General features: G+C 50.0%; 1 protein-coding gene across 3 annotated transcripts in view; it reads left to right on the top strand.

Annotated features, from left to right (window-relative positions):
* Nucleotides 1-24,936, top strand: part of tmem98 (transmembrane protein 98) — a 106,073-nt gene extending 81,137 nt beyond the window's left edge. For all 3 annotated transcript variants that reach the window (XM_072487018.1, XM_072487016.1, XM_072487017.1), the window contains exons 3-7: nt 2,500-2,631; nt 9,592-9,625; nt 18,170-18,285; nt 19,815-19,874; nt 24,431-24,936. In XM_072487018.1, the coding sequence (XP_072343119.1) occupies nt 2,500-2,631; nt 9,592-9,625; nt 18,170-18,285; nt 19,815-19,874; nt 24,431-24,638 (550 nt within the window). In that variant the 3' untranslated portion in view covers nt 24,639-24,936. The remainder of the gene's footprint in view (nt 1-2,499; nt 2,632-9,591; nt 9,626-18,169; nt 18,286-19,814; nt 19,875-24,430) is intronic.
* The last annotated feature ends 883 nt before the right edge of the window (nt 24,937-25,819 follow it).

Here is a 25,819-nt window from a genome sequence, read left to right as displayed (position 1 = left end):
TCAATAATCTCTTCCCTGGCATCCCAGAGAATCCTAGGATAAATCCCATCAGGTCCCGGGGACTTATCTATTTTAAGCCTGTCCAGAATTGACAATAAGGTTTCCTGAGTGAATACTGACTTCTTTGCGGAGAATTAATCGTCGGGGGGGGGGGGGGGGAATGTAGTATAGGGGGTCAATTAGGCAGATCTGGGTGGGACGGGCTACAGCAATTGCACTATGTACTTTGTTTACTGTACAGTCCTTTTGTTTTCTCGTTCTGTAATTCTACTGTTTACAATGCCAAACAATACCTCATTAAAATTGTTTATTAAAAAAAAAGAGTCAACCACATCACTGTGGGTCTGGAGTCACAAGTAGGCAAGACCAGCTACAGGTGGCAGATTTCCTTCCCTGAAGGGGATTGGTGAACCAGGTGAGTTTTGACGACAATCGGCAACTGTTTCATGGCCATCATTAGACATAAATCCAGATTTTTATTGAATTCAAATTTCAACATCTGCTGTGGTAGGATTTGAACCCAGGTCCCTTGAGAATTGCCCCCGGGTCTCCGGATTACTATTCCAGTGATAATACCATTACGACATTGCCTCCCCAATTTTACTCTCCCAATTTAAGCCCAGTCTCCAACAATCTGTTTGCTGGAAGATTTGGACTCCAAATCTTCTGTGGCTTTCAGACTGAAATTCACTGAGGTGCTGTCTTTATCTTAAAGAAAACACTTCTTGTGACTATGGGCAGGGTTTTCCGTACTCCCAGCTTCATGTTTCTTAGCGGCGGGAGACGACACGCCGTTTTCTGCAACAGGATTCTCTGCTTCTGCAGCTGACAATGGGAATTTCTGTCGCAGCCACCCCGCGTTGCCAGGGAACCCGCGGGCGGGGGGTGCGGTGCCGGCGGGACCACAGTATTCTGCCGCTAGCGACTGGCCAGAGAATACCGGCCTGTGAGTGAAAAGGCCATGCTTTAATTTTCAAGCGGATATATAGTCTGGGCCACACCTCCCAGCTCAGTGTCATCGAGCTGGGTTAAAGATGAACTCTGTTTGCTTAAAGACCTCGGTTTTCATCTGTGGTAAACAATGAATCATGAACCATGAGTCACATCGTAGATTGGCTCGCTGAGGAGAGTGTCTGAAAATTCTCAAACCTGGCCAGAAATTCTAAAAATAGGAACGTAGCCAAAGAAAAGCAAAGGGAAAGGCAGTTCATTAAAAGATCAGCACAAATAAACTTAGAATAAACTACACCAGTCATCATTGCTGGACAAACTGCAGTTGCTTAAGGCTCTTTTTATGAAAGGAGTGTCTTTCAGGAGATTTTTACTATTGTAGCTCTTGTTCATGGCCTCCCTCTGCTGGATGTCTGGGATAAAAGCGCTGATGGAGCCTGTTTCTGACACCATTGTGGACAATTACATATAAGGAGAAGCTGATAGTTTCTAGTTCTGTGTCGGTGGATTGATGCTAGGATTTTCAGTAGCTGTTCCTTTTCCCCTCTATCCTGACTAAGCTTTTTGTTGATTGGCAGTTTGAAATGGCAATGCAACAGCCATTATTTTTTCTTAATATTGAACGTTTTAACTGTTGACCTTGGCTCACGGTCTTGTATCTCTGGGGTGGTGGGTTGTGCGGTTGAACCCCATACCAGGCCATGAGGCCATTAATTTAGGCTGACACTCTAGCATGGAGGAGCTTTACCAATGTCGGGGGTGCATGTTAAACTGAGGGTTGCTGTCTGTGCAGGTGGCAATTTTTGAAGAGCAGTGATCCTGGCCAACACTCCTCCCTCCACCAAAGATACCAAACATTCATCTCATTGCCATTCTCCATTATTTTGGCTAAAGGAACCACTGAATGAAACTGAACCAGCAGAAAAGTTAAAATCCTGTCCTGGAAAATGACCCTCACCAGTTGTATCATGGTCAATTGTGAATAAAGCTAGGGGGCCCATTGCTAGTCATGAAGAACAGCTTTCTGTAGACATCAAGAAGGAAAATGGACCCAGACTAATTTCTACACCAAAAGCACTGGAAAGTTATTCAACTTTAATTTATTTTCAAATTCCTTTCTCAGAGTTACCAAACCAATGTGCAAAGTGGACAGGAATAGCCCTTAATCCATCTCCTTGCTCCAAAAACCAAGTCAATTCCAAATTGAGTGCAGTTTATGGTCTCCACAAAAGATATATAATAGGGCCAAGCTTGATCCTATGCTTGATCTTCGCCAAATGGCCAACTACACCCACACTCTGGCCTAACATCCACACATATCCACTTGTATCAGGGATCTTTGGAGCAGCCAATGTCCCTCTTGCTAAGACAGGAGGGCGTAGCCAAGTGTAGCATCTATTTTCCACCTTAGGTTGAAATGACGACAACCTTAGAATAGACAAGATCTAGATATTGGTCTGCCCAACACAGCTGCTCGCTGTCGTTGGTGTTCCACCCGCCTCCCCAAATGTATTCCGATTTACCAAAATGTTTTATTTTGTCTCGCAGGCCTACCGTGGATCTGATTGGTGCAATGGAAACCCAGAGTGAGCCCTCAGAACTGGAGCTGGATGACGTTGTTATCACAAACCCTCACATTGAGGCCATTCTGGAAAATGAAGACTGGATAGAGGATGCCTCGTATGTACTGCACGCTCCTTTATTGCTGATTTAGCAGTGCTGCCTGAACAAATACTGAACAAATCTTTCTCACACTCTCAGCATAAAGAATAATAAATATTGTGTATTCCCTGCCAGGCCAAGCCTACTGCATCCAAAGAGCAGGTGGGTCGTCTGCTTTTAGATGACCACCAAAGACTTGGCTGGTATTTCAGTGTGGCACTGAGGGAACGCTCCACCCTTGTAGGGGCTGCCGTTTGGATGAGATGCTAAACTGGGTGCCAGGGTTGGCTTCTCAGGTGGACGTGAAAGATCCCAAGGCACCTTTTTGAAGACGTGCAAGGGGAGGTCCTGACGTATATTTATCCCTCCACCAATATCACTAAAACAAATTATCTGATCACTAGCTCCACGTTGTTTATGAAATCTTGCTGAGCAAAAATTGGCTGTCACAATTAGAATTCTTCATTAGAACAGTGACTACACCTCAAAAGCACTGCTTCGGGAAAGGTACTATATAAATGCAAGTTCTTTCTTTAGTTGCCAGGAAATAAACAAGAATAGCTGAGTGGCAAATTCTCGTCTGAATTTGCGTCCTCCTTCCATATTCCACGTCAGGAAGTGTCAGGCATCCGATTGATGTCTCCTAGCAGTAGTGAGGCTAAGATTGAGGGCTGGTGGATTAATTCCAAATTTCTTTAGTCCATCTGATTTTTTTTTGGAATTATATGAGGGCAAACAGCAACGCTTTTGAAATAAGCGGGTTACCGCTGGTATTAAAACAATGTTGATCAGAAAATAGAGACCAATATGCGCGAACGATTTGCCAACTGACATAAAACTATATCAGGTGATTGAGAAAATCTTGTGGTGGGAATATCTGATAATGATTTGAATCTGAGTTTCGCCTGTATCTGCATTTATCTGATAAGACCAAGCTAACAGGGAATGAGTTTTCCTGAATCAAACCTTATACCACTGTGTGGTGAATGTATTCACCATAATGCATGACACTGTAACCATTGTATCCACCTAATGTAACCTATGACCTGGAAGTGGTGATGCGAGCAGCTTCCAGGTACTGTACTGACACCCCGGCGGGCTCCGCCTCTGACTCCGCCCTCACTGGGTCCATATATAACCCGGCCACCTGCGGGTGGCACTCATCTACACAACCGACTCTGGCTAGACAAGTTCACGACTAATAAAGCCTTATGTTCACTCGCTCTCTCGGCCTCTTGGTGAATTGAAGGTATAACTATTTATTAGTCGCCGACAGCATCATGGAAGCCGCTCTGAAGCCAGACAGGCTCGGACACGACGCCCGCACGTCCGAAGCCAAGGAAATATTTGAACATTGGCTTCGATGCTTCGAGGCCTACATCGACTCCTCCACAACGACTCCCTCAGAGACCCTCAAACTGCGACTCCTCCACGCTCGGGTGAGCCAGCGAATCCCGGTAATGATTGAGAAAGCGGCCGCGTACGAGGAGGCGGTCACAACCCTCAAGGCGCACTTCGTGAAGCCCGTAAACGAGATGTTCGCGAGATACCTCCTCACTACTCACTGTCAACGCGCCGGAGAATCGCTGGACGAGTATCTGGAAACCCTCAATCTACTCGCGAGGAACTGCAGCTATCGAGATGTGACGGCGGAGGAGCATATGAACTCACAGATCCGGGACACCTACCTGGCGGGGGTCTGCTTGAACTTTATCAGGCAGCGCCTGCTGGAAAACGGGACCTCCAACCTGCGGGACACGGTAAAGCTAGCTATCTCGCTGGAGGTGGCCTACCAGAACCTTAGCACGTTCCCAGCATGCCTGGCGAACCCCTCGTGGACACTATATCGTCACGGCCCCCGTCTGACCCGCCTACGTCGCAGGCCTGCGCCGCGCGTCTGCCAGCTCAGCCCGGAGAACCGCATTGATACTTCTGCAGCCAGGGCCAACACCCCCAGCAATGTTGCCCAGCCCGCTCAGCGACGTACTGCAACTGCGGGAAAAAGGGGCACTACATGAGAGGCTGTCTGGGTCGACCTAAGGCCCAGAAATCGAAAACGCACCAGGCCCGACCTATGGACTGGCAGCCCCACAGACCCCACAATGTGGCTGCGTGCCTGCCCAGAACCCCCCTCCAGATGCGTCATCGGCATTGTGCGAGTCGTGGGGGCCGCCATCTTGGCTGCCGGCCCCAACACCGACCGACACGTGCGACTCATGGGGGCCGCCACCTTGGCAGCCGGCCCAGGCACCAACCGACACGTGCAACCGATGGGGGCGGCCATCTTGGTCGCCATCTTCGATTCTGTCCGACACGTGCGACACATGGGGGCTGCCATCTTGTGACTCCACCGACCACGCAGGCTACCCGCAGCTGGGCGCGGTGACCCTCGACCAGTCGCAGCTGAAATCGCTAAAGAACTCCATGATGGCCGTCCGGGTCAACGGGCACGAGCCCCCCTGCCTCTTCGTCTCCGGGAGCACGGAGATCTTTGTCCACCTCGACACGGTAAGGCGCTGCTCCCTCCACACCTACCCCACCTCATAAACAATCTCCCTGGCCTCCAGGTCTCATTCGGTCCAGATCCGGGGGTACTGTATCGCCAATCTTGCGATGCAGGGCGCGGAGTATACCCGCTTTAAGCTCTACATCCTCCCCACATCTGCCCCCCCCTACTGCTCGGATTGGTTTTTCAGTGTAATCACCAAAGCCTGACCCTACAGTTCGGCGGATCCTTGTCCCCCCTCACAGTATTCACCCTCATGACCCTCAAGGTCTCCCCCCCCTTCACTCTTTGCGAGCCTCACTCCTGACTGTAAGCCCATTGCCACCAGGAGCAGGTGGTACAGCTCGCTCGACATGGTATTTATCAAGTCGGAGGTCCAACGACTGTAGAGTGAAGGGATCATAGAGGCCAGTAACAACCCTTGGAGAGCGCAAGTCGTGGTCGTCCGGACCAGGGAAAAGAACCGGATGGTTGTGGACTACAGCCAGACACTTAACCAGTTCACGCAACTGGATACGTATCCCCTCCCCCGCATAGCGGAGATGGTCAACCAGATCGCACAGTACCGTGTGTTCCCCACGATCAATCTGAAGTCGGCCTACCACCAGCTCCCAATCCGCCCGGAAGAGCGCCACTACATTGCCTTTGAAGTAGCCGGCCGACTCTTCCACTTCCTCAGAGTTCCCTTCGGCGTCACTAATGGGGTCTCGGTCTTTCAGAAAACGATGGGCCGAATGGTGGACCAGTACGGTTTGCGGGCGACATACCCGTACCTGGACAACGTGACCATTTGCGGCAATGATCAGCAGGACCATGACGCCAACCTTCAGAGGTTCCTCCAGGCCGCCCAATCCCTCAATCTTACATACAACAAAGAAAAGTGTGTCTTCCGTACTACCCGACTGGCCATTCTATGCTACGTCGTGGAGAACGGGGTCCTAGGTCCCGACCCCGACCGTATGCGCCCCCTCACAGAACTCCCCCCTCCCCACAGCCTCAAGGCCCTCAAACGATGCCTGGGGCTGTTCTCCTTCTACGCCCAGTGGGTCCCCAACTATGCGGACAAAGCCCGCCCACTTATTCAAACCACCAGTTTCCCCCTGACGGATGAGGCCCGCTCGGCCTTCAGCCGCATCAAGGCCGACATCACCAAAGCCGTAATGCACGCGGTGGACGAGTCCATCCCCTTCCAAGTAGAGAGCGATGCGTCAGACGTCGCCCTGGCCGCCACTCTCAATCAGGCGGGCTGGCCAGTAGCATTCTTCTCTGGGACCCTCCACGCTTCTGAAATCCGACACTCATCGCTCGAGAAGGAAGCACATGCCATAGTGGAAGCCGTGCGGCACTGGAGGAACTACCTAGCTGGTAGGGTGTTCACCCTCGTCACCGACCAGCGGTTGGTTGCCTTCAAGTTCGACAACGCACAATGGGGCAAAATAAAAAAATGACAAAATCCTGAGGTGGAGGATCAAACTCTCCACCTGCAATTACGGTATCAAGTATCGTCATGGGAAGCTCAACGAGCCCCCAGATGTCCTGTCCCGCGGTACATGCGCCAGCGCGCAAGAGACCGATTTTGGGCTACCACGATGACCTCTGTCACCCGGGGGTCACCCGGCTTACCCACTTCATCAAGGCCCGCAATCTGCCCTTCTCCACCGAGGAGGTCAAGGCAATGACCAGGGACTGCCAGGTCTGCGTGGAGTGCAAACCGCATTCTACCAGCCAGACAAGGCCCGCCTGGTAAAGGCCTCACAGCCCTTTGAACGTCTAAGTATTGATTTCAAAGGGCCCCTCCCCTCCACCAACCGTAATATATATTTTCTCACCGTCATCGACGAGTACTCCCGCTTCCCCTTTGCTGTCCCCTGCCCCAACATGACCTCGGCCACTGTAATAAAGGCACTGCACAGCATCTTCACACTGTTCGGTTTCCCTATCTATATCCACAGCGACCGGGGTACATCGTTCATGAGCGATGAGCTACGCCAGTACCTGCTCAGCAAATGCATCGCCTCGAGCAGGACTACGAGCTATAACACGCAGGGAAATGGGCAGGTGGAGAGGGAGAACGTGACGGTATGGAAGGCCGTCCTTCTGACCCTCAGGTCTAGAAGTCTCCACTCCATCAGATCACTCCTCTGCACAGCCACGAACGAGACTCCTCACAGTAATTTGTTTATCTTCCCCAGGAAGTCCATCTCCGGGGTCTCGCTTCCATCTTGGCTGTCAACTCCGGGACCTGTCCTTCTCCGGAGGCACATGAGGAGCCATAAGACCGACCCTCTGGTCGAGAGGGTCCAGCTGCTCCACGCCAACCCCCAATACGCCTACATCGCGCACCAGGACGGACGGCAAGATACGGTCTCACTACAAGACCTGTCACCAGCTGGTTCCCCTGCCAACGCGCCTGCTACCCGCCCCCATCCCCAGCGCCCCGTACACCCCCCTGGGTCTCCTGTACTGTCGCATGCCAACACTGCCGCCACCCACCACCCCCTGCCTACTCCCACACCCCAACCATCTCCGACTCGCCGGACTGAGGCTCCAGCTCCAGACACAATGCCCCTGGAGTCACCACCTGCAACAACCGGGCCTGCCACACCGCCAGAGCTGAGGAGGTCGAAGAGAACGATCCGGCCCCCAGAGAGACTGAATATGTAATGACCCCACGTCACCCCCGCTGGATTTGATTTTTTAACAGGGGGTGAATGTGGTGAATGTATTCACCATAATGCATGACACTGTATCCACCTAATGTAATCTATGACCTGGAAGTGGTGATACGAGCTGCTTCCAGGTACTGTAGTGTAACCCCGGTGGGCTCCGCCTCTGGCTCCGCCCTCACCAGAGCCATATATAACCCGGCCACCTGCGGGTGGCACTCATCTACACAACCGACTCTGGCTAGGCAAGTTCACGACTAATAAAGCCTTATGTTCACTCACTCTCTCGGCCTTGTGGTGAATTGAAGGTATATCACACTGGTTTTCAACTTTAACTTGGTGCTGGAAGCCAACAGTGATCAATGACTGAATTCCTGGTTTCTGATTAAATGCATTCGTACAAACTTGGGAACCAGGAACACATTTTAAAAAGAAACGCTGATGCAACATTTAAAGAATTATAGTCAAAATCTGAAACAAAAACTAAGAGTTCTGGAAATAGTCAGGAGGTCAGTTAGTGTCTGTGAAGATGCTTTGGATATGAAGAAGACCCATTTTCCTTTTGTGCTTCTGTAATGTGTGGAAAAATGTGGTTAATTCTGCTGGCTAATTCAATGTGTCTGATTGGATTTGGTTGAATTTGATATCTGTTATGTGAATTTATAAAGTCCAGCTTCTCAGCTCCCTTATCCATGCCTTCAATACCTCTAGACTTGACTCCTCCAATGCACTCCTGGCTGGTCTCCCACAATCTGCCCTCGAGAAACCTCAGGTCAGGTACGGTGGCACAGTGGTTAGCACTGCTGCCTCACAGCATCAGGGATCAGGTTTTGACCTTGGGTCACTCTCTGTGTGGAGTTTGCACTTTCTCCCCAAGTCTGCGTGGGTTTCCGGGTGCTCCGGTTTCCTCCCATGATCCAAAGATATGCAAGTTAGATGACCATGATAAATTGTCCCTTAGTATCCAAAGGTTAGGTCCGATACGGGGGTAGGGTGGGGGAGTAGGCATGGGTTGTGGTGCTCTTTCAGGGGGTTGATGCAGACTTGATGGGCTAAATGGCCTCCTTCTGCACTGTAAGGATTCTATGTCATTAATACCCTGATTTTTGAAAAATTAATTTACGAGATGTGGACGTCGCTGGTTAGGCCAGCATTTTTTGCCCATCCCTAGTTGCCCTTCAGAATGTGGTGGTGAGATGCCTTCTTGAACTGCTGGAGTCCCTGTGGTGTAGGTACTTCCACAGTGCTGTTCGGGAGGGAGTTCCAGGATTTTGACCCAGCGACCATGTCCATGTTTAACTCACTGCAAGTCTTGTTCTCTTGTTCCCCTATCCCCTGTGCTCCTCAACCTACAATGGCTCCCATCCAAGAAAGGACATGATTATAAAATTCTGGTCCCTTTTTTCAAATCGCTCCGTGGCCTGGTTCCCCGACCACCTACCCCCACAACCAGCCCCACAACCCTCTGAAATATTTGTGCTCCTCTAAATCTGGCCTCTTGTGCATCCCCAATGATAATTGCTGCACCTTTGGTGGCCATGCCTTTAGCTACTTAGGCCCCAAACTCTGTCCTACATACACCACTCAGCCTTGCTACCTCATTTTCTTTCTTTAAGACACTTCTTAAAGCCTACCTCTTTGAGCAAGCTGTTAGTCATCTGATCTGATATTTCCTCATGTGGCTCAGTGGCATAGTTTGTTTTATAAATGCTCCTACAAAGTGATTTCGGGGATTACGTTAGATGCTGTATAAATATAAGATGTTGTTAAATCTGTGCAACTAAAATAGACTCTTCTATTTTCTAGGGGTTTGGTGTCACACTGTATTGAGATTCTTAAGGTAAGAATTGTGCCAGTTTTCATTAGAGACCGAGAACCAGATTTTCACAAAGTCGGCCCTTTAATAATGGCAGGTAGGATCTGATTCTGGGATTCCCACCCCCATTCCCGACTCTGGCAATTCTCATTGGTGTGGGACATTCATTGTGGAGCTGGGCCTTTTCGAGGACTTGTGTCCAGGATCCTCAGAGGAGTCATAAACCACAATCTGGATTTGGACACCTTTTAAAAGATATGTTTTTTTTCTTAAATATTTTTATTCTCCATTTTCTTCGGAATTTACACCTCACCAACAAGCAGTAAACAATGTCAATCCCCTTATCAACAACAACGATCCCATTCTCCCACCACCCCAAACAACGGCCCACCTGACAATATAAGCATCAAATAAAACAAACCCTCCCAAGGTGGGAAAAAAAAAGGAAAAAAGAAAAAGGAATCAGGAATCGCCTATGGTCACCATTGACATATACAAACCACCCCCCAGCCCCCCTCCCCCTAATATTCAATGACATCCAATCCCCGAAAGAGTACCATGAATGACACCCATGAATTGTAGACACTGCCCCCCCCACCCCCTCCCAGACTCCTCTCCTCCACTTCCTCGTGTAAACTTCTCCCCCCAACCTTGGCTCCTACCCCCAATTTTTCACCCCGGCTAGACTCACCGGAACCTGTTCTACCACGCTCTGATGGCCGCATCACCTCCCTTCATCTCACTCCCGTTCACTGGCCAGCTTAAACTGGCCAGCGTGGAGGCCCCCACCCGGGTCTCCTTCCCCCTTGCCCAGTCCCAGGAAAATCAAGAAATCCCCTTTAGCACACAACCCCCGCATACACACCCAAGCCCCAAAGAACCATCATTGCAAATTAAAGTCCCATCTCTTCCCTTGTCCAAATATATACAACGTCAACTCACTTAGTACATACACCAACACGCAGTGAAAAAATAAAGTTACATGAGGCTACATCGATATACAACCAATCCTCAATTTTGCCACAGTCCTTCTGCCTTCGCAAACTCCCCCGTTGCTTCCGCCGTCCCGAAAATAAAAGTCCTTGGATTTGTAGGTCACCCACAACTTAGCTGGATATACTCTGCCGCACTGCACCTTGCTTTTTAAAATAATAATTTTTATTAAAGTTTTCACAAAATATCAACAACAAAATGTAAAAGGAACCCAATAAAATTAAATACAAAACAAAACAAAACAACCCCGTGCCCCCCTCCCCCTAAACATAAATAATATATTAACAGCCGCCAAAACACATCGCAAACATAGCAAATATATACACCCCCTCAGATCCCCCAGTATAGACAAACAAAGATAAAATAGAACCCACCCCCTCCCTCCCCCCCCCGGGTTGCTGCTGCTGCTGACCATTGTTTACTGTTCTGCCAGGAAGTCCAAGAACGGTTGCCACCACCTGAAGAACCCCTGCACCGATTCATTTAAGGCAAATTTCACCCTCTCCAATTTAATAAAACCCGCCATATCGTTGATCCAGGATTCCACGCTTGGGCGCCTCGCATCCTTCCACTGAAGAAGAATCCTTCGCCGGGCTACCAGGGACGCAAAGGCCAGAATACCGGCCTCTTTCACCTCCTGCACTCCCGGCTCCTCTGCAATCCCAAATATTGCGAGCCCCCATCCCGGTTTGACGCTGGATCCTACCACCCTCGACACCGTCCTCGCTACGCCCTTCCAAAATTCCTCCAGCGCTGGGCATGCCCAGAACATATGGGTGTGGTTTGCTGGGCTCCCTGAGCACCTAACACACCTGTCCTCACCCCCAAAAAACCGACTCATCCTTGTCCCGGTCATGTGTGCCCCGTGCAGCACCTGAAACTGTATGAGGCTGAGCCTCGTGCACGAAGAGGAAGAATTCACCCTCCCTAGGGCATCTGCCCACTTCCCCTCCTCAATCTCCTCCCCCAACTCCTCCTCCCACTTACCTTTCAGCACCTCCACCGAGGCCTCCTCCTCCTCCTGCATCACCTGGTATGTTGCCGAGATCTTCCCCTCTCCAACCCACGCCCCCGAGAGCAGCCTCGCGAACTTCCCATCCACAAACAGGTCCCCCAACCTTCTTATCACTGCGCTGTGCCACCCCGAAAACCCTCCATCTATTCTCGCTGGGAAAAAACGTTGGTTCCCCAGTATCGGGGACCACACCGAGGCCCCCACTTCCCCCCTGTGCCACCTCCATTGCCCCCAGATTTTGAGGGCAGCCGCCACCACCGGGCTCGTGGTATACCTCAATGGAGGGAGCGGCAGCGGCGCCGCTCCAGCACCTCCAGACTCGTACCCTCACAAGACGCCGTCTCCAGCCTCTTCCATGCTGCCCCTTCCCCCTCCATCATCCACTTGCGCACCATCGCCGCATTGGCAGCCCAGTAGTACCCACAGAGGTTGGGCAGCGCCAGCCCCCCCCCATCTCGACTCCGCTCCAGGAACACCCTTCTCACCCTCGGAGTCCCTTGTGCCCACACAAACCCCTTGTGCTCCTGTTGACCCGCCTAAAGAAGGCCTTCGGGATAAGAATGGGGAGGCACTGGAACAGGAACAAAAACCTTGGGAGCACCGTCATCTTGACTGACTGCACCCTACCCGCCAGGGACAGCGGCAATGTGTCCCACCTCTTAAACTCCTCCTCCATTTGCTCCACCAGCCTCGTGAAATTAAGTCTATGCAGAGCCCCCCAGCTCCTGGCCACCTGGACCCCCAAATACCTGAAACTCCTCTCCGCCCTTTTTAGTGGGAGCTCGCCAATCCCATCTTCTGGTCCCATGGGTGAACCACAAACAACTCGCTCTTCCTCATGTTGAGCTTGTACCCTGAGAAATCCCCGAACTCCCTGAGGATTCTCATTACCTCCGGCATTCTCCCCACCGGGTCCGCTACATATAACAGCAAGTCGTCCACATAGAGCGACACCCTATGCTCCTCCCCGCCCCGCACCAGCCCCCTCCAGTTCCTCGACTCTCTCAGTGCCATAGCCAGGGGTTCAATCGCCAGTGCGAAGAGCAGGGGGGACAAGGGACACCCCTGCCTTGTCCCTCGATTCAACCGAAAGTACTCAGACCTCCTCATGTTCGTGGCCACACTCGCCATCGGGACCTCGTACAACAGCCTAACTAACCCACCTGACAAACCACTCCCCAAACCCGAACCTCTTCAGCACCTCCCACAAGTACCCCCATTCCACCCTATCGAAGGCCTTCTCAGTGTCCATCGCCGCCACTATCACCCCCTCCCCCTCCCTCGCCGGCATCATAATAACGTTCAGGAGCCTCCGCACATTCGCGTTCAACTGCCTCCCCTTCACGAACCCCGTCTGGTCTTCGTGGATGACCTGCGGCACACAATCCTCAATTCTCGTGGCTAAGACCTTCGCCCGCACCTTGGCATCTACATTTAACAATGAAATCCGCCTGTAAGACCCACACTGCAGGGGATCCTTGTCCCTCTTCAGGATCAAGGCGATCAGTGCCCAGGACATCGTCAGGGGCAACGCCCCCCCCTCCCTTGCCTCATTGAAGGTCCTAACCAGCAACGGGCCCAACAGGTCCACATATCTTTTGTAAAATTCGACCGGGAAACCGTCCAGCCCCGGTGCCTTCCCCCCCTGCATGCTCCCTATCCCTTTGGCCAGCTCCTCCAACCCATTCGGGGCCCCTAATCCCGCCACCAGTCTCTCCTCCACCTTCAGGAACTTCAGTTGCTCCAGAAAGCGGCCCATCCCTCCCTCCTCCAGTGGGGGCTCGGACCAATACAGTTCCTCATAAATGTCCCTGAAGACCCCATTAATGCCAACCCCACCCAACCCCACACTCCACCCCCCCCTATCCTTAGCTCCCCCAATCTCCCTAGCTGCGTCCCGATTCCGAAGCTGATGAGCCAGCATCCGACTTGCCTTTTCCCCATATTCATAAATCGCCCCCTGGGCCTTCCTCCACTGCGCCTCCACCTTCCTGGTACTCAACAGGTCAAATTCGGCCTGGAGGCCACGCCTCAACAGTCCCTCCCGGCACCTCCACATACCGCCTGTCTACCCTCGCCATCTCCCCCACCAGCCTCTCTCTCTCCCTCGGCTCTCTCCTCTCCTTGTGGGCCCTATGGAGATCAGCTCTCCCATAACCACCGCCTTCAGCGCCTCCCAGACCATCCCCACTCGGACCTCTCCGTTATCGTTGGCCTCCAAGTACCTCTCTATACTTCCTAGGACCCGCTCACTCACCTCCTCGTCTGCCAACAGCCCCACCTCCAAGCGCCTCTACGGGCGCTGGTCCCTCTCCTCCCCCAGCTCTAGGTCTACCCAATGCGGGGCGTGATCCAAAATGGCTATCGCCGAGTACTCGGTATCCTCCACTCTCGCAATCAGCGCCCTGCTCATAACAAAAAGGTTGATCCGGGAATAGGCCTTATGAACGTGCGAGAAGAATGAAAAGTCCCTAGCCCCGGCCTTGCAAATCTCCAAGGGTCCACCCCTCCCATCTGGTCCATAAACCCCTTCAGCACTTTAGCCGCCCCCTCCAGCCTCACGCTTTCCACCTGCCCGGCCCCGCCTCCTCTGTCGCAGCTCCTTTTACAGGCCCAGTCCCCTCACCCCTGACTTGGGCCTCACCCTCCCCCGTGGGCCCCATCCCCCCCACCTACTCCGTTTACTTGCCCCCCTCCAAGAGCCCACCCGACAGACCCAACCAAAACAGTGCCCAACCCACCCTAACCACCCACACCGAACCAAAACTAAACAAGAACAAAGAACCCCCCCCCCTCAAAATGTAACACAACAACAACAATCCCCGACCATCCCCACGTCCGACCCCCCATCCCGACCCTCAGTTTGTGTCCAGCTTCTCGGCCTCAACAAAGGCCCACGCCTCCTCCGGGTACAGAAAATAATGGTGCCGGTCCTTGTCGGTGACCCACAGACGCGCCGGCTGCAGCATGCCAAACTTCACCCCCTTCCTGTGCAGCACCGCCTTCGCCCCGTTGTACCCAGCCCTCTTCTTCGCCACCTCCGCCCTCCAGTCCTGATATACTCGAACCTCCGCTGCTCCTCTCTTTCTTGGCCCACCTGAGTACTCCTCCCTTTCTTGGCCCACCTGAGTATGCACTCCCGATCAGCGAACCGATGAAACCGCACCAACACCGCCCGCGCGGCTCGTTAGCCTTGGGCCTCCTCGCCAGCACTCTATGGGCCCCTTCCAGCTCCAGGGGTCCCTGGAAGGACCCCGCTCCCATCAGCGAGTTTAACATGGTGACCACATAGGCCCCCATGTCCGGCCCCTCCAGTCCCTCCGTGAGGTCCAGGATCCGCAGATTCTTCCGCCTCGACCGATACTCTATCTCCTCGAACCGTTCCTGCCATTTCTTGTGGAGCACCTTGTGCGCCTCCACCTTTACCGCTAGGCCCAAGATCTCATCCTCGTTATCTGAGATCTTTTGTCGGACCTCGCGGATCGCCACCCCCTGGGCCGTCTGGGTCTCCAGCAGCTTATCTATAGAAACCTTTATCGCTCCAGCAGGTCCGCTTTGAGCTCCCTGAAGCAGCGCTGGATAACCTCCTGCTGCTCCTGCGCCCACTACATCCACGCTGCCTGGTCCCAGCCCGCCGCCACCTTGCTCTTCTTCCCTCACACTTTCTTTGGCTTCATCACCACTTTTTTAGTCGCCCCGCTCCTGGTCCAAGCCATACACTGTCGGGGGAATGTTTCAGTCTTCTTCCCACATCGGGAAATGTCGAAAAAATGCCGTTGAGGGCCCTGAAAAGAGCCCAAAAGTCCGTTCCACGCGGGAGCTGCCGAACGTGCGACTTAGCTCTGCAGAGCCGCAACCAGAAGTCCCGCACTGCACCTTGCTGATGTACAGTGCCTTCTTCACCCGGCTGAAGGCAGCCTGCCTCCTCGCCAGCTCCACCGTAAAGTCCTGGTATATACGTATACCAGCTCCAGCCCACTGCACCACCCGCTTCTGCTTTGCCCAGCACAGGACCTTCTTCACGCTATACCTACAGAAACACAGAGTTGCTACTCTTGGCGGATCACTCTCCTTTGGTACAGGCCTCCACGACCAATGAGCCCGATCCAGTTCATATCGGGAGGGATCATCCCCCTCCCCCAATAGCTTCGCCAACATCGTGGCAAAATACTCCGTCGGCCGCGGGCCTTCCACCCCTTCGGGCAGACCAACAATCCTCAGATTCTGTCGCCTGGATCTATTTTCCAGGTCTTCCATTTTGGCTCGCAGACCCTTGTTGGTCTCTATCACCCTCCGCAACTCCTTCCCCATCGAGGTGAGTTGATCACTGTGCTGCGATAATGCCTCTTCCACTTCCTTCAGTGTCTCACCTTGCTCCCGCACCTCCGCCACTGTGCTTGATATCGCTGCCCTCACCGGGGCAATCGCCTCCTCCACCAGCACTTTCAATACCGCCACCATCTCCTCCTTCATCGCTTCCATGTGTTTTGTGAATTGTTTTTCAAGTACCACAGCCATCACCTTGGTCATTTCTTCTGCTGTGAGCAATGCGGCCTCCCCTGGTGCTCCAGCCTCCTCTTTCATTACAGTTCCTGCGCTGCATTTTCACTCCCCGGTGGACTTCCATTAACCCCCTTTTACACGGCCGTTTTCCTCCCAAACTTGGGCATTTCTCCTCCCTGTGCCATCTTACAGCCTTTTCAGCCTCCGTTGCCCCCGGGACCGGACTTTAAAATTCCGAAATTCCTATTCCCGAGCGGGAGCCCTCCAGTGCGCGGCTGCCTCCCGCCCGCTCACAAGTATCCTCTGCCCCCTCAAACAACCGGCTCATTTTGACTTCATCAGGTGCGCTCTATGTACCTTTAGCTGTATCAACCCCAACCTCACACACAAGCTTGAGGCATTCACCCTCCGCAGCACCTCACAACACAGCCCCTCCTCCAGCGCCATCTCCCGCACTTCCCCCCATTTGGCCCTCTAGAGATGCCATATCCTCCTCTGAAATCCTCCCATAGGTCGCCGAGATGACCCCTCCCTCTATGCCCATCACTGACAGCATCCCCTCCAGCAAGGAGGAGGCGGTGCCACAAGAAAGGTCGGTAAAATCTTTATCTCAAAATCCCGCATCTGAATATACCTAAAAATCTCCCCCATTTAGACACCAATCTCCTATGAATGGCAATATCTGATTGACACTTTATAAGGCTGTGAGTAAGCAGATTTTGGGCTGGATGTTTGTGTGATCATTTCAAGACTTGCCATTGCTATTATCCATTGTTTTTATATGGCTCATTGGTTCTGTACATAGTGCATAATGGATGAGTGGGCAAGGAGGGGCCATGAAGATGGCATGGAGACATGAGGAGAGGGTGGGTGTTGAGGGGGTTTTAGGAATGGGGTCTATTGGGACTAACAGCCTTTAATACAATTGGGAGGAATTCCCAATGGGTGCAGGCAGCTGGCCTTGGCACTTGCCCACCTCCATGGCCGCGTACAAACTGCTTCCAGGAGCAGTAGGCCTGGCTCGATCCGCCCAGGCCCTCCAAGTGTTGTGTATGTGGGGGCTATTTATAAGAAGGTGGGTTTGCTGACAACTTGAGCTTCCTGCATCGTCAGTGAAAATCTAGTTCCATGTCTTATATTTGGAATGTGGGAGCAGGAGTATGCTAACTAATTCGATCATGGCTGATTTGTACTTTAACTCCATTACCCAGCTTAGCTTCATGTTGCTCCTGCCATACAAAAATATATATTAGTCATAAAATCCCTAATTGGTGTTTTCTGGGATGAGAAAGTGCTAGATTTACAAAAATGTCTGTGCGGAAACATGATTTTATATTTTCCTTCTAAATATCCTAATTCTAAGTTTAAGATTGTGCCTTCTTATTGTGGAACTTGCTGCCAAAAGACAATGGTTTCTGTGTCGATCATACTGAATCCCTTTATCATTATTCTCAGTGTCGTGGCAAACGAGAGAGAAAATATTAATTATAAAGTTATGGTATATTTCTTAAAAATGTAAATTTGCAGACTGTGAATTTAATCATTAAATTATAAGCAACTGTCCTCAATGTATTAACAATTAGTGACAGTCTACAAACCAAGCAGATATAAGATTAGATGGAGGACAATCTAGGCCGGATATAATTTTCTTCACTTTCATTTACACCTACCGAGTCTCCACTTGCATCTGAATCCACTCTGGTTAGGGCGTCCTCTTGTGGTAATATTACAGAGGAACAAGAGAGTCATTGGCCAGATTTTAACTTGTTCAAAATCCCATTCACTTACACAGAGTTAAAATCGGGCCCTATCAGACTGGGGAACATTACACTGGAACCGTTGGTGAGATTGCGTAGACTTGGTAAACCCTTGGTACTGGTTGAAAGATTTGATGTGTCGATCATACTGAATAACATTTTTCATTCGAAAAGCATAACGTGACATCTGAGGGCAAATTTTGTTTCTTTTTTCTGGTCAGTTTTAGATTATTTGCTTTGAGGATTTAAGAAAAGCTGCCCTTTACAAGTGTTGATTCTTCCACACTCCTGTATTTACAGATATGTCATACTCTCACTGAGAAACTTGTTGCCATGACGATGGGATCAGGGGCAAAGATTAAATCGCCAGCCAGGCTGAGTGACATAATCGTGGTGGCAAAGCGGATTAGTCCAAGGTGAGAGGGATCTATCCCAGGATTGCACAACAGAGCTGCTCAGTGTACCTTGTTATGGATGATCAGACGTTAATACATAGGAAGAATTACTTGACTGAATACCTACCAGCTTCCTCAGTGCAATAGCTTAAAGAAATAACAAAAAAAAAAAAAAAAAATTCTCCAAAAATGATTATGAGGAAAGTACTGCCTCTTTCTCTGCCAAAGAATCTGTCGAGTAGATCTCCCCTCAGTGATGGTTTTAAAGGGCCACTACCATATGGGCCGAAATTCTCCCTCCGTTGGGATTCAATGTTCCCGCCAGCAGTGGAACCCCACATGCAGGTTTCTGGGCTACTTGGGATGGATTCAATAGGAAATCCCATTGACAAGCGGCAGAGTAGTGAATCCCCCACCAGTGAACGGCGCACCGCTAAGAAACCCACATCCAGGGGATTGGAGAACCCCAGCCCCAGTGTCTCGTGAGTGGTAACTAGGGAAAAGTGCCCTGGCCATGACTTCAGATCCACCTGAAGCCTTTAAAGCCCCGGACATTGTTAAACCATGAAGTACCTGGGACCATCTTCTCACTTCCATTCATACCTATAAACAGTTGTGTCTGGTCTCCCTGCTCTCCTCAATTTCACTTTTCTATTGAAAATAACTTGACGGCTGCAATCTAACTAAAAGTAAAAATAGAGCGTGAATGACCCCGCTATCTAATGGGACTCTGCTTTTTCGTGCAGACATGAAAAGTTCCCGCCGGCGCCGTCCACCCCTGGTCGCTGCCAGCGGGAAGTCTGCGGGAATGGCCTGTGGGGGGGGGGGGGCGGGGAGGGGGGCTCCTTCACCGGGGTGGCCTCCGATGGGGTCTGGCCCGGGATCGGGGCCCACCAATCAGCAGGCCAGCTTCTCCCCCCGGGCCTACCTCCTTCCGCGCGCGGCCCCAGAACACCGGCTCCATGTTGGTGAGGGGCCGGCGTGTGTAGGACGTTCCCCGCGCATGCGCAGCATGGCGCGGCCCAACTGCGCATGCACAGGATTGGGCTGCCCGAACTGCGCATGCGCGGGTTGGCGCGGCACCAAACGCTGGAGCGGCGTGAACCGCTCCAGCGCCTTGGTAGCCCCCTGTGGGGGCCAGAATAGGTTGTGTCCGGGCCCTGTTCACGACGGCGTGAAACGCGACGGCGTTCACTACGGCGCGAACACTTGGCCTCAATATCGGAGAATCGCCCCCATAATGTTGATTTACCTAAATTCTACCAAAGATAATGGTTTACAAGAGTTGAAAAGTGAAGGACTATGTTACTGAATTTGAGGGACATCTTAAAGATTATAAAGATCAACGGGATTGTATCAATGCTCAGTGGGATGGTACCAAGAGAACACAAATTTCAGTAACTCAAAAATATTCCAGCATTCTGTTTACACTCTTTAAACATTGTTACATTCATTCACTGCTTTCTCTAAGGAAATAATTCATCACACCCTGTCTCAACATAGGATGAGTTCACAATAAAGTATTTTGTTTCTTTATCCCATTGTTATAGGGTGGACGATGTTGTAAGATCGATGTACCCTCCACTGGATCCCAAGCTTCTGGATGCCAGGTCTGCAACAGTTTCTATTAATTCTAAAATGTTAACATTGATATAGTTCTGGATTGAAACATGTGTGGGCATACATCTCAATCTGAAATCCACTTAACCTGCTCATCTTTGGACTGTGGGAGGAAATTGGAGCACCCGGAGGAAACCCACGTAGATCAGGGAGAAAAATTGCACATAGACAGTCATCCAAGGCCGGAATCGAATCCATGTCCCTGGTGCTGTGAGGCAGCAGTACTAGCCACTGTGCCACCATGCCTGCCTGATACCTGCCTGCATAGGTGCAGAAATCCGGTTATGTCACTCTGTTGTTCCCAGCAGGCCCATACCCTGTGTGCATGTGTCAACATTGTCACTCTGCACATGCACCATCTGCCTGTTTCTGGGAATCAAAAGTTCTTCACTTGTTCACAGGATGGGGTTATGTTAACCATTTCTCATGGGTAACTCGCAGAAGCTACATTTGCGTGTAGCAACATTCTTTTTTCATGTTATTGAACTTTAGATGGGCTTCACCCTTCCTTGAGGCAGCTGTGTGCTCTATGGAAATAAGCTCAGTGGATCAGGAGCAGCTTCCTGCCAGACATTCAGATGTACAAGACAAATTTGTAAACTGACTGAATTAATTCAGTTACAGAGATAGGACGGGACCCCCCCCCCCCCACCCCCCACCTCTCCCCCTCCCCCCGCGGCACATTCGGCAGCAGTGGAGGACGGCTCATCCATAGCCGGCAGCCAGATCTCTGGTCCCGCTGTTGTCAATGGGGCTTCCTGTTGAACACATCCCCTGCGGCTGCAAATCCCGTGACCAGGGGGTTGCTGTCGGTGGGATGGTAAGGTCTCGCCAACATGAACGGCCAATAATCCGACCCATAAAAAGATAACATTTCTGGAAAAATCTCAGCAGGTCTGGTAGCTCTGAGGATGACTCGTACGGACTCAGATCATAAACTCTGTTTCTCTCTCTCCGCGTTTGCTGCCAAACCCACCCAGTCTTTCCGCTTTAATTTCAGTTTTCCAGATTCGGCAATTTACTTTTATTTTAGCAGTTACAGAGATGGTCAATCAAAAATAAAGAAAAAAGAAAGCCATTGAGATATACCAAAGTGGCTAAAACACGGTCATGATGATTTGACCAGCCCTTTGCTCTGCCTACTCTCGCTCACATTGGAGTAAAACAGTACAACTGCACATGTACGGCATTGGAGGAAATGCAGCCTTTCAATTTAATTAATAAATAAGGAATTTAAAGCTCGTCTCAGAAATGGTGGCCATGAAGCTAATGCCCATTTGGGAAGGAAATCTGCCGTTGTTACCAGGTGTGGCCTATATGTGATACCCGACCCACGGCAATGTCGTTGACTCTTAAATGCCATATGAAATGGGATGGCATGGTGGCACAAGGGGTGGCACGGTGGCAGTGGTTAGCACTGCTGCTTCACAACGCCAGGGACTCGGGTTCAATTCCAACCTCGGGTGACTGTCTGTGTGGAGGTTGCACGTTCTCCCTGTGTCTGCATGGGTTTCCTCTGGATGCTTTGGTTTCCTCCCACAGTCCAAAGATGTGCAACTTAGGTGGATTGGCTATGCTAAATTGCTCCTTGGTGTCCAAAGGTTGGATGGGGTTATGGAGATAGGGTGGGGAGTGGGCCTACGTAGGGTGCTGTTTCAGAGAGTGTTGGTGCAGACTTGATGGGCTGAATGGCCTCCTTTTGCACTGTAGGGATTCTATGATTCTATAAAATGACCTAGCAAGTCATTCAATTGTATCAGACCACTAAAAAGTCTAGGAAAAGGAATGAAACTGGATGGACAACCCAGCAACGACCTAGGCATCGGAAATGGCAAACCCAATCCTATTGATCCTGCAGCAAAGACCTCCTTATTAACAATTGGGGGATTGCTCCAAAATTGACAGTGCTGTCCCACAGACTAGTCAAGCAACAACCTGATATAACCATACTCACGGAATCACACCTTGTAGGAAATGTCTCAGATACCACCATCCCCAATCCTGGGTATGCCCTGTCCTACTGGCAGCAAAGACCCAGCACAGGTGGCCGCACAGTGGTATACAGCCGGGAAGGAGTTTCCCAGGAGATCTCAACATCAACCTCAGACGCCATGCAGATTCAAAGCATCAAGACAAAGGTGGGCAAGGAAAGCGCCTGCTGATTACCACGTATTGCCACCCCCCCCTTAGCTGATAATTCAGTACTTCTTCATGTTGAACACCAATTGCATTGAGGGTGGCAAGGGCGCAGAATATACTCTGGTAGGGGGAACTTCATTATCCATCTTTGTTCAAAGATGTGCAGGTCAGGTGGATTGACCAGACTAAATTGCCCTATAGGGCGTGATCTACCCTAATAGGAAATGTCCAAAAATGCAGTTTAGGTGAAGTTACAGGGTCATCGGGATAGGGTGGGGGAGTGGGCTGAGTAGCGTGCTGTTTCGGAGGGGTGGTACAGACTTGATGGGCTGAATGGCCTCCTTCTGCACTTTAGGGATTTTATGATTCTATGAGAAGTGTACTGGATTTTCTTTCAAAAGGGCCTCTCTCCAAAAGTCTGGACAGATAAGCAAGTAACGTGTTTTGTTAACTTTATTTCTACGTGGTATTTGAACTGTATTGGGTTGCTTAATTTGAATTAGTGGCAGACGTAGATAATAAGTTAAAGGTTTTTCCTTTTATTTAAGGACTGTTTAATTGATAATTGTAAAGCTATTTATTTGCTGTTAATGTACCATAGTGGTACCATAGAATTGCTACTGTGCCATTTGGCCCATCAGGTCTGCACTGACCCTCTGATAGAGCATCCTACAGAGGCCCATTCTCCACCTTATCCTCGTAATCCCACCTAACCTGCTCATCTTTGGATACTAAGGGGGCAATTTAGCATGGTCAATCCATCTAATCTGCACATTTCTGGCAGCCGAGTCCTTTGTTCGTGTCTTCCCCGTTTAATTTTCCTCACAGAGACTTTGAAAAAGTTATGAGCTCATATCCTTCCTTCCAACAGTAAAAAGAAACAACAGAACTGAACTGAAAAATAAATGATCTGTTGCCTTTAAAGTTGATCCACCACTATGTCAAATGAAAACGTATTAAACTTTAAGGCACCTTTGTGTTCCTGAGGGGAGAGGGCGGGGGGGTTTCTGAGGGGTACGGGAAGGGGAAACTGCAATTTCTATATCAAGTGTTGTGGTTACTCAGAACAATCTACTGGAAATCAGAGACACATAATCCTCAGGGGTAAAAGTAAGGGATGCAGGTGCACACTTTTGCTTGTCAATGGGGACCAAAAGCACAACTTCTAACCTTCATCATCATTGAATTTGCAGTGAACAGTAAGAGATTTTTCCTGGTGTGAATACACCTTTAACCAGTTACATAGAAACTTCTTGCTTCAATTTGCACCAAACCTTTTCTTACCACTGACTAGTGAGCATCAGAAATTAGAACTGTATAATTCTGCTCCATCAATGATGCTCTTGTAAATGCTACGAATGCAAATGTGCTCTCATATTTATAGTTGATATGATATTATTCATTAGTGACAGTAAAGGCACAAAATCGGAGTCAAAAAAGAGACTGAAAGCAACATAATTTCCAGAATTAAAACTATTGGGTTTGTAAAAGTTGAGGATAGCTCCTTTGATGGGCCTGCCAATAAGGGTAGTAAGTACTGGAGCTGTACAGACCAGGTACATTTGAACTATTTTCTAAATTGATTGATCTTAGGCGCAAATTAACGGAAATGAAACGGAGTCCCATATTGAGCGCATTTAGCCAAATGTTTCCCGGCACCGGCAGCGCTAAGAACGACCCCTCTATTAAACGGGACTCTGCTTCATTTCCAAGCTTTGGCGAGGAACACCCCGCGGAGGCCACACTCAGTCCCATTTCCCGCAGTAACAAGCTCTGCTCACCGGGGCAGGAAGCGATTGGGGCGCCATTTTTAAATGACATCGCAATCTCGAGACCCCCCCCCCCACCGTGGCTTCCGGATCCCCCCAGCACCCAAACTCACCTGTACGGGCAGTGGAGTTCCTCAGTGCAGAAAATGTGACCAAGTACAGCCTCGGCCATGTGTTCCCCACTGAGGCCCCCAATCTTTCCGAATGGCCATTCAGAGTGTGGTGTTTCTTGGCGCTCTGACCGCCGGGAAACATCCGGCTCTCGGGTAGATCATGCCCATCATCTGTCAAATGGAGAATTTCGCCCATAGTACTTTTCCTTGGACAATGTGGCCTAATCAAAAGGGAAAATATATACATGGTCCTTAATTTTGGGAAAAAGATCTCTAAAATCTACAGAGCATTAGACACCCAAAGGCACATTGATAATGAGCTTCTCCCAAAGGCCCAACACACACCAAAAAGGCTTCACATTCCCCTGTGCTGCTCAGAGATACCATTAATCTTAAACCCAACTTGAAGCTAGATATTAAGCAGAAGCCCATAGAATGTATAATCATTGCAGTCCTTGTTTTCATTCATATTTTACTGACGGGTTTGTTTTCTGATGTATGACAATACTTTTCCATTTCTTGCAGAACCACTGCCCTCCTCCTCTCTGTCAGCCATCTTGTATTGGTCACCAGGAATGCATGCCACATGACTGGAAGCCTCGATTGGATTGACCAGTCCCTCTCCTCAGCTGAGGAGCACATGTTAGTGCTGAGGGAGGCAGCTCTGGCGAGTGAACCTGAGAGGAACCTCATGGGGTGTGAGAACCTTTGTCAGGAACAGTCTTCAATCTAGCCCTTGGGGCCTGACTGGTGATGGAACAGGGGAAGGACTAGACATTCCCAATGTGAACAGCTCAGTTTTAACATAAACCTTTTCTACCCGCAGTATAGCACAGTGTAATCAATCTACGAAGTGTGTGCCTTAAAATTATTTGAAGACTTCGCTTCACTATTCAAATGATTTTTGGACATCATTGGTGAGATATCAATGTCAATCATAGTCCCAAAATCTACGTGATTGTTCACCTAATGTTTACAGTAAACATTTTGGCAATAGCATGGTTGCACATTAAACATTCATGTGCCCCTGTCTGCTGCTTTTATTTACTTCACTGTTTATCAGCTCTTTATTTACAGAAAGTTCCATTGGCCAAGTTTCTCTCGCAAAACCCAGGTTTGATCTTTCTTCAAATTGTTGTGATGAAAGTTTGAGTCGTAAACCTGAAGAAAAGATATATTAAGAGAAAGCACACAATGAGTGTGACTGAGATACATTCATGTCTGCCAGAAAAGGGTTGACTATAAACTGGATTAATTATTAACTATTTGCGTTTCGCTGCCACGGTGAAAAAAGAGTTGATCTAGAATTGACTTAATGCACCAGGCATCTCTTAGGCTACTTCAAATTCAGCTAAGGACGTTAGTGATATTGGAAACTTTTGTGAACATGATTCTTACTGATATGTCTATTGAAAGCCGTTTGTGCCGAGATTATGCGCAAGAGTGTGAGCAAGAGTGAATGAAACACCTTTACTAGTTTAGCACAGGAGTTAACCAATTTTACTTCAGCACGTTGGCAGCTTTAAGATATCAAAGAAAGGAAGTTCATTGGACCAGGTTTGTCACTAATTGACACCGTGTGATTTAAACCCAATTAGGTTTTCAGGGTAAATTGCGCAAGACTTACCGGAAAATCAAAGGCACTTCAAATTAAACATGCTTCTCTGACCCAAGCTGAGCAAATCTCCCATCTGCATTTCTCCAAACCAGCAGTCCATGCCCGAGCCTCATATTGTGCAATTAGTTGTGAGACAGAGGCAGGATTATTTATCGAAATGGTGGCTCATACAGAATGTAGCCTTGATCGTATTATTGTCAATTTGTAATTAGGCTTTTCTGCATGTAAAGTGTGCGTAGGACCATAACTGTGACCGAGGGGAATACAAAAACTTTCACATTGTTTTATGTGGCAAG

The sequence above is a fragment of the Scyliorhinus torazame genome, chromosome 21 (assembly GCF_047496885.1).
Source record: "Scyliorhinus torazame isolate Kashiwa2021f chromosome 21, sScyTor2.1, whole genome shotgun sequence".
Lineage (NCBI taxonomy): Eukaryota > Metazoa > Chordata > Chondrichthyes > Carcharhiniformes > Scyliorhinidae > Scyliorhinus > Scyliorhinus torazame.
The sequence above is the reverse complement of the archived record's forward strand: the minus strand, read 5'-3'. Positions and strand labels throughout refer to the sequence as shown.